The 9,738-nt window shown below is 40.4% G+C and overlaps 1 protein-coding gene across 1 annotated transcript in view; it reads left to right on the plus strand.

The window, feature by feature from the left end:
- myo1d (myosin 1D) overlaps positions 1-3,189 on the plus strand; it is a 117,538-nt gene extending 114,349 nt beyond the window's left edge. Inside the window, exon 22 of the mRNA XM_028568238.1 lies at positions 1,163-3,189. Within this exon, the coding sequence (XP_028424039.1) occupies positions 1,163-1,319 (157 nt within the window). The 3' untranslated portion in view covers positions 1,320-3,189. The remainder of the gene's footprint in view (positions 1-1,162) is intronic.
- The last annotated feature ends 6,549 nt before the right edge of the window (positions 3,190-9,738 follow it).

Here is a 9,738-nt window from a genome sequence, read left to right on the forward strand (position 1 = left end):
TCTGATCATGGCCTTAGACATATTTTCCATCTCATTTGCAAACAAAGTCATCCTTGCTTATATATAATATCAATCATAGTCTCAGTCTGAAAAAACTGCTGTAAAGGGTATAATAGTATGTGTGTAATAATGTGATAGTATGCATGAGTAAGAATTAATTTGGTTTATTCGAAAGTACAGTACAGTGTTTTTGTGTGTGAACAAGTGTGAATTATGGCCCCAAACAGTGTGTGAGAGAGTATGACTGTGCATATAAAAGTCAATACAGTTTGTGTGTGTGTGTGTGTGTGTGTGTGTGTGTGTGTGTGTGTGTGTGTGTGTGTGTGTGTGTGTGTGTGTGTGTGTGTGTGTGTGTGTGAGAGAGAGAGAGAAAGAGACCACTAATGGATCTACATATTTTGTTCCTGTGCATTAAACTATGACTGAATGTAATGTGAAGCCACTGAGGAAAGCTGCTTATACATTAGGGCTGCAGTAACGAGAGTATACAACCAAACCTTGATTATGTGCATAAATGTTTATTCCCGCAACATGGCATCATGACTTTGCGTAAACATTCACGCAACTTTCCTAAAGCCAAATGGCGTGTCATCTGTACACATTTTGGCTATCCACGTGTATGTCTACACTGTATACAGCGGATGTAAACATACACAGCGCGTGGCATCGCCACGTTGCGTGTTATCATGAGGACGTGACGTACTATCGTGAAAACAACGTCACACGTGTGTGAAAAAAATATATACATGACGGTGACCGACGTCACACGCTTAGGAAAACAATAAACGGTTGGGTTTAGGAAAGAAACATTGGGGAAGGCTTAAAAAAAATAAAAAATAAAAATGGCTGAAAAACGCCACACGTGGGACGCGATCCCGGCTCTCCTGGGTGAAAGTCCTGTGTTTTACCCATCCGCGGACTTACATCTCTTCATACTACTTGCTACGGCGGAAATTCACAGGTAGGTCAATGTTGGCCGAACTGCGTTGATAAACACGCTAAAAAGCCATTATGCGTCTTGATAACGCACCAAAATGGCATACAAATTGGCGTATCATACATACGTCACTTTGTGAGATCAGTCTAATTCCCTGATGATTGCTTTCCAAAATGTGCAATAACCTCTCTTTCTGCCTCTCCATCATTTATTTTCTCCCTGCAGTGAGAAGAGGAAGCTGCAGGTGAACATCGTGAGTCCCATCCAGTGCAGCATGAGCGGGAGGAAGTGCACGGTCATCGTCGAGCCCAAGATCAACCAATCGCAGCCAGACTTCACCAAGAGCCGATCTGGTTACATCCTGGCTGTTCCTGGCAACTAAAATAGGCCAAATGAAAAAGAAATAAAACGGTTACAGCTGATTTCCAAACCAGGGCGTGATGATGACGATGATTCACTTTTTTTTTTTTTTTTTTTTTTTGCCGAGCTGCTGATAATGTGATGATTTAAATAGCAGCTCTGTAGGAGGATTGTGGTAATTGAATCCGTAATGTATGCAAAGCCATGCCAAATTTGACCTGTTTAGTAGATTTCTATGCAATGTTACTCTAAACAGCAAGTGCACAGTGCGCCTACATGCAAGATGCTATTAGCTAAACAGGTTTAATGATATGCACTACAGGATAATCCAAATTACAGATGATTTGCTTTGTGCAATATTTACTTCATTTTAGATGGAATATTGTAGTAGTCAAGGTGAGAGGAGATTGTGCAGCAACTGTTTTCTGAACCACTGATTGCATAATAGGAAAAAAAAAATCCAAAGGCTTTACAGGAATTTATAATCTGTGCAGCTCCGTGTGTAGGAGGCTTAGCACCATCCAAAGTGTAACCCTGAAACAGGAAGTAAGATGATATTTATGTATGATTTTTCAGATACTTGATATGTGTTCTAAGGAATAATAACGTAAACAAATTAAATTAAAGGCTTACCTACCTACATACAGAAATTGCAGCGAACACTTTTTTTTGTTTTTTTTCAATCACGTATGAAAACAGCGACGTGTGATTCAGCGGTTCAGTCAGTGTCTGAGGCACAAACTCCAAATTCACTGTTAGTTTGTTAGTCACAAGATGTTGCCCAGGATGTGTTGAGCATATTCTGAACATCGCAACCTGCTACATTAATTTAAATCCTGCTTTGTATACTCTCTACTGCAATGTGTACTTTTATAATATAGTATAATACTGCTTATATAGTAAAGGTTCGAATATACTTTATGTGACAGCACTATACTGCATTTAGTATGAAAAGAGATGCTATAACTAAAACTGAATAACTCTAGTTTAGCAGCAGAGTTTTGTTGGCCAGTACTGTATAATCCCACGTGAACTCCAGCCCCTGAACATAGTCTCATTTGCTGTCTTTGTGTTGAGTGAATAGCCTAATGAATTGTAGCGTTCCTTTGACAAACATCCCCTTCATCAGAGAGAAAGAGAGTGTGAGAGTACGACTGTGTGTGCTGTATGTGTGTTGATTAGCTCTTTTGAGCTCTCCTCTTGTTTGCTTGGAGACTGAGAGCCTGGCCGCAGGCCACAGTGAAGGAGGGAAGACAGAGGCTCAAAGGGTGGGAAGTCTGGAATCAGACTGCTGTCCTAGGTTACCTCCTTGTCTGATGATGGGAAGGACTTTTTGTGGACTGTTTTGAGACTTTATTTTCATCTGTTCAACCTAAGCTCCCTTTTGCAGTTCTTTTTTTAAAGTCAAATCACACCAATCAAATCATCAGCACTTGATTTGTACTGTTCTCACAAGCTGTCGGCTGCGTTGAACATTTTCACTCTGTTTTCATCCTGTGGTAAGTGTTAGCACATTAGAGTATGTTCTTTTTCCAGCCATTGCAAGGAAATATGTGGCAGTACAGAAGTTCATGAGATGCGGGATGTCTGGCTAATTTTAATATAATAATAGTTCATAAGGCGTAATTATCTGTTCTTGTGTAAGGTGTTTGCTGCTCTTTAACCGACCTAATTATTCAGAGTTTAAAAGTTGATTATTGGCCTTTGAAACAGCAGTTGAGAAAACAATTTCTTCACAAGGTAGCGTGTAGAGCTAACGTCTAACATGCTAGTCAGCCAGGCCCATGCAAACGCTACTCAAATCTATGTTCTGAGTGTCAATATTATTGTATTATTAAAGGTAGGATTGTGAAGATCCAGGAATTAGCCAAAAAATTTGAACATCGACAACTTCTCAGTCCCTCCCCCCTTTCCGCCAGAGGCCAAAACGGTCTCCTAAGCCCTTCCCCCCACAAGGGAGAATGAATGCGTGTGCATGAGCAGTGATTGACACGCAGTTAGACACGCCCCCCCCTGGCCCTGATTGGTGCATCTGAACAGGGAGCTGGGGATTTTTGCAAATGGCACTACAGGCTGTAGGTGGTGCCTGCTCCATGTAGTTCTACTGGAACACAGGGTCAGTTTCAGCAAATATGACAGAAAGTTAGTTTTATAAGGCTTACCTACTGCACCTTTTTAAAGAGACCTTTTAAAGGGCTCTCTTTTCTCAGCAATGTTATTTCCCCTGGTTTCCCTCCTTGTGGTGAGATTGTTTTCTCTGGTGAATAATTAACTTTGAACCTTAGCTTTAAAGCCAACATGGACAAAAAGTCCTTAGTGCTCAGAAAACATTTAATTTTCCCATCAACATTTTCATGCCAAGTGGACAAACTTCAACCACTAATGAAGATGATATGATGTGGCTGAAAGCTCCTGAACAGCAAGTTAATTATTGCCTTTTTGCACAAAACATCCTCATTGGTGAATTTGGAAGGAACGGTTTTGTTCATTTAACGCTGAAATGAACGGCACTATTCCTACTTGAGTTTGCTTGATATTAAGGTCATCATGATAACGTGACAGTAAATTCTTAGGGTGAAGAAAACCAGACTTGTATCATCCCTCTGCCCACAGAGACTTGGCTGTGTTGTCTCGGAGTAAAGACTAAGTAAAGAAGACTGACTGTGGGCTGAGGAACGCCCAGGGTTAGGAATCGGAGCTCCCTCGGTGTCTGGCCTAGTTGAAGAGGCAGAGACACTCTTGTCGATTTAACTTCAACAGGAAGGGAAAAAAAAACTTGTTAGCGATCACTTTAGCCACCCGTAGAACGGTGCTCTAATTTTGCCCGAGTGTTGTACGAGCAAGTCGTTTATCTTAATTACTTGGTGAGTGCCCTGTTTTTTGAAGAAGAAGCAAATTGTACCTCGCTGCTTTGTGGTGGCTGACTTTGTCCCGAAACATTGATGCAGAAAAGAATTGTTTGGGTGCATTCGTAGTGTGGATTAGGGAAGTGACATTGGGAGCATTAATAGATGGCTTTCTAAGCAGGGGTAGCGTGCGTGTGCGCGGACCATTACACTGCAGCTCTCCATATCCTTCAGCATGGTAATCTTCGGAAGGGCTTCTCCTCCTCCTCTGCTCTGTTCTGCACCGCTCATCATTAGGATGGACTCCGTGTCACTTCTCACTTCAGCACTTCTCTCTTTGCTTTCTTAAGGCTAAAAGGGGGTTTGGTGAACAAAGCCTCGCTTGGCCTCGTCTCCTCCACTCCCTCTGCTTTCTTTTCCTCTCTCCACCCCTCCCTCCTTTTTCCATTTTCTTTCCTCTGTCAAATTACTTGGCTCAGTTTGGCTGACTGTACCATCCTGCAGGGCAGTGAACGTTTCCTTTTTTCTTTTTTGGTTTTCTCCTTCTTTCCGTCCTGTGCCCAGGAGGCGTGGAAATAAAAAGGGAAACTACACCAGCAACAAGACATGTCGATCAATAGGAGTATCATGCAGTAACAAAAACAAAAAAGAAGAGACAAAGCTGAGTATATTAACCTGAAATGTAAATACTGTTGACGTAAATCTTAAAAAAAACTGCTCACAAGTACATATTTTTTTGTTTTTTTGTTTTTAAGGCTCAATAGGTTTCTTAAACAGCTGGTCACTGTAGTTTTTAGCAAATGTTACTCAAACAGGAGCTAATATTGTGTTTGTTGGGGACTATTGCGGCGTATTAATCCACATTTGGTGCTCTTGGGAGTATTTGTGATAGCAGCACAGTGTGTGGGGGATTTAGTCAAAATAAACTACAGCGTGTGTGTTTATGGTGATGAAGGAACATGTCACCCAGTGCAACAGTGGGGCTCACTGATGTGTTGTAATAACAATGGAGCTCTACGGCACAGAGGAAGATATATCAGACTTTGATAGACACACAATACTTTATTTTATGTTATTTCACTGTTGGAATATGGCATATCATCAGATTTATCCTTTAATGATTTGTTTTTGGTGTTCAAACTGAATCAGCAAAAGATTACTTTTCCATTATGCTTATTGATGGCAAGTTCAAAAAATCACAAGCTTTTCCTTATTACTCTTTTATGAATGGGCCTAAAAGATTATCAAATATGAATGTTAACACTAGGAGACTTGTGCCATTGTGTTCTCCCCTTTAATGTTTTCCATAGAGGGATCTTTTCCTCTAGCTTTGACAACACAACTCTATTATCAAGCCCGTCCATGTTAGCCAAAGGGCAACAACTTCCATTTTCTTATCCATAATTTATTCCATACTTTGGCTTTGTGCAAAAATGTGTATGTATGCACCATTCATTCCGTATGTGCCTAATTTTGTATTACGTTTATATTTTGCATATCTGTGATTACATAGCATAAATATTCTGTAATATCCAGACCAATTCAAAAGGGAACTTTCCTGTTGTATTGCTATTTTTTGTGCAAACGTATTCTGTATAAATGCATTCCATAATGTTCCACAATGAAACATGTTTAATTAATCATTATATTAATAAATTTATTTGCATCAATAGCTGCTGCTTTATTTTCTAGGTTTGTTCACTGGTGTGTGGGTGATCAGATGGAACAGTCGGAAGTCATTTGTGTGGCCAGGACTGATATTATGTTGACTCAAATGTTTTCTGAGGCCATCCGTACTCTTAACGTGTGACACAGTAATAGTTGTTAATCCACCCACTAAAAGCTGTTTCAGCCGCTGACGTTGAGACGGCTAAAACCCCTAGCTGTTGGCATGACTACGCTGCTTCCCACTGCCAATGTGTCAGCCATCGGCAGATACCTCAGCAGGGCTTTATAATCCACTGGTTGATGAATGACTATCTGCTGCAAAGAGTGGAGTGACTGTTTTTTTCCCCCAAGGGCAGTGACTAAGTATGGCAGCATTGACTGACCCGGTGGTTAAATAAATGGGAGTTAATGTACACAGAGTGATGTGCAAAGAATGAACTGACCCAAACTAATCTGTGTATGTGTGTGTGTGTGCTTTTGACAGAGGTACATAGAAAGGCTGTGGCAAAAGTAGACATTGATTTTTAAAGTTTATCTGCACATTTGTCGACTCGAGTCACCATTTTGACGACTTGCGACTCGACTTGGAATTTAATGACTCAAGACTTAACTTGAGGCATGATGACTTGCATTCGTGCATCATAAGTTTGGATGTTTAAGCTGGTATATGTAATGTAATATAAAATAATATTTATTTGTTGTCACATTTTTGTCTAACTTTCAAGTATGCTATGCAGCGGCTGCAGCGCAAACTGTGAATCATGATTGGACGACTCAAAAAGCTCCCCGGTGTGCGATTGTCATGATTGGATGACTGGCTGTCAGTCAAAGTCCTTATTATGGCAACACGTAACATCAAAGACAAAAAAGTGACTTGATTTGGGACTTGACTTAAAGGAATACGCCACCGTTTGTTGAAATAGGGCTTATCACGGTCTCCCCTGGCTGTAGATAGATGGGCCAATGCATTTTTTGTCTCAGTGCAAGTAATTAGGTTGTTTTTTTGTCTTTTGTTGGGTCACTTTTACTCACAACATGCTAACCAGCAACATAGGATTCCATTCACTACGCTAAGCTAACTAGCAGTGGCGCTGCCGGTGTTGCACCGGACTAAATCAATGCATGCGCAAAACATGTGTTGGCCCACCTATCTACAGCTAGGGGACACCGTGATAAGCCCTATTTCAAGAAACAGTGGCATATCCCTTTAAAGTGCTCATATCATGATTTTTCCCTTTCCTTTATTGTGTTATATATCTTTTTGTGCATGTTATAGGTTTACAAAGTGAAAAAGCCCAAATTCCCCCCCAAAGGGACTTACCATCTCCAACAGAAAACACTGTTCCCAAACTGCTCCAAACAGCTCTATTGTAGTCCAGCCTTTACTTCAGAGACAAACGTGGTCACTTTGTAACACACGTTATAATGCTCGCCTAGCTGCTAGCGTGGCACGCCCTCATACTCTGCAACTGATTAGCTAAGATGGAACAGAAGTGAGATGCCTCACTCTGTAGCTAAAACAGAGAGCTCAACACACAGGGTGAAAAGAGGAGCTGCAGCAATGTGCAGTACAACAAATATATGGTGTTTTTTGAAAATTAAACATAACATAAACCTATTCCAGTACAACCTCTAAATACAATTATGAACATGAAAATGAGCATAATATGAGCACTTTAACTTAGGACTTGACTTGCAAAACCTGTGACTTGACTTGACTTGCCCAAAAAAAAAAAGATTTGCTTGAGCTTTGGACCAAATTACTTACTTACTTGGGACTTGTGCAAAAATGACTTGGTCAGAACACTGTGTATTTGTGCGTTGGAGGAATGTAAACACACATATAGGATTTCAGATTGATTTGAGGCTGATCTTTAGTATATCTATTCTCACAATAAAGCCACGATAAGGCCGACTGCACAGGACCAGCCCCTTCACCAACCGGATTCATTTGTAAGCGATGAGCACCAGCTGCTGTGATTGAGAAGGCATGTGCTAGCAGACAAGTCGAAAAATATATATATATTTTTTTTCAAATAGCAGGAAACAGAGATCTCTAAATATATTCGATGAATGGTTGACACCTTTAGTTTCTACCACTCCAAGTATTAATAGTACAAATGCAAACCAGATCTACTGAAATTGGGAGTTTTTTCTTACACAAATTGAGGCTCTAAGGATAGAGGATGTTGTATACTCTACAGTGATTTGTAGTTTGGGGGTTCTCTAAATAAAACTGACTTGACTTAGTTTGATTGGTCTAATCCCAGTGCCATAGAAAACAATGCATACAGATGTATGTCCCCTTTAATTAAAACAAAGTAAAAACTTTGTCTTTTCCCTTGTCAAATTACAGTTATTAACCTTACAAAGCCACAAATGGATACATTACCTCATCGCTATGCGTCCTGCAAACAGCTGTGTTTAAAAAAGAAAAGGTAGTATTAAAAATAAGTCTTTCTTTCCCTCACTTTCAAAACAAATGCATGCGCTAGCCAGATCAAGATCTTTACGAAACGAGGCGCTGGTACTCATGGAAACACTGGCGCTCTTGTCCACAGGGGCCACCAAAATAAATGCAAAATGAAAGTTCCTCGCAGTCGCTTTAAACGTCACAAAAGGTGTTAGCAACCTTCAGAATTAACCTTCAACGAGTGCTCAATCAGTCCACATCTGGAGGCACAAAAAGACAAGTAGCTGCCTTGAACGATCAGTGCATTTTATTTTTCCATCACAGTACAAAAATAAAATAAAATGAGCAGAAACTAACTGAAAAAAAGTTTCAATTACAGTAACAGCTTTTTTGTCTTTTTCAAAAAAGAACATTTTTATTGAACAGCATCAACACCCCTCCCTCACCCCACCAAAGGGAAAACCAAGTCCTAGTACCAGTGTGGTTGGTGTATGCTTCATGTCCATAAGAAAACAACATGGCACACATTCTTCTGTACAAAGAAATGCTGTCATTTACACACACACACACACACACACACACACACCCATTCGCACACACATGCAGCCATTCGAATGCCTCCCTTTTTTGAAGTTCTTAACCACTGTTTTGTTTTTTTTATCTACAAAGTACGCAACAAGATACAGAAAAGAATTTGACAGAAATCTCTTACCTATCACATGAGTCTTTTTTTCATATTTTATAAGCTTTTGAAAGTATTTTCTCAAACAACTACTCAATGATGCAAAGTGGAAAGAAAATGGCACATTTCAAGTGAGTCGGGGGAAAGTGTGGACATGAGAGAAAAAGATTTGGGGTCTCTTCTTGAGGCCCTTTACCCCAATGCCCTTTTTTTTTCTCTGCCGGAGCAGAAGCCCATCCAAAGTGCGTGTCCCCCTATTGTGCCAGTACAAACACTCTCTAAATGAACTTTCTCTCACTGATCTAACTCCACATGGCAGCCACAATCCCACAGCAGAGGAGGCCACGGGTTGTGACCATCATTTTCTCTGATTCACACTAACACAGCAGCAGAGGAGCCTTCCATTCTCTGGGAACAACTTGAAAACATGACAGAAGCCTTTTGTTGGCACTACCAGATAAATGCTTTTTAGACAGATTTTCAGAACACTGCTATGGAAAAGAAGAGTGCACACTATTTGTCTGTATTTGGATGAGATGTTAAAACCAGTAAAAAAAAAACATTTCTCATACATTTCTGGATGAAAATACGGTAGTTTATCCAGTGATTGCAGCCATAGTGAAGATAGAAACTGTGTAACATAAAAATACAGTTGTTCCGCATGCTTCCTGTTTTGGTTGTCAATGTCGTTGCCGTCGCACACTGCAGCATGTCCTTTTAGTCCGGTGGTTTCTGTGATTGAAAATGTGATTATTCCCGTGGAGGTCGCCTCATCTCCTACAGCACCTAGATAAATGTGATGTCACCTCACAGTCGATTAACACCGAGGTGA

The sequence above is a fragment of the Perca flavescens genome, chromosome 21 (assembly GCF_004354835.1).
Source record: "Perca flavescens isolate YP-PL-M2 chromosome 21, PFLA_1.0, whole genome shotgun sequence".
Taxonomy (NCBI): Eukaryota; Metazoa; Chordata; class Actinopteri; order Perciformes; family Percidae; genus Perca; species Perca flavescens.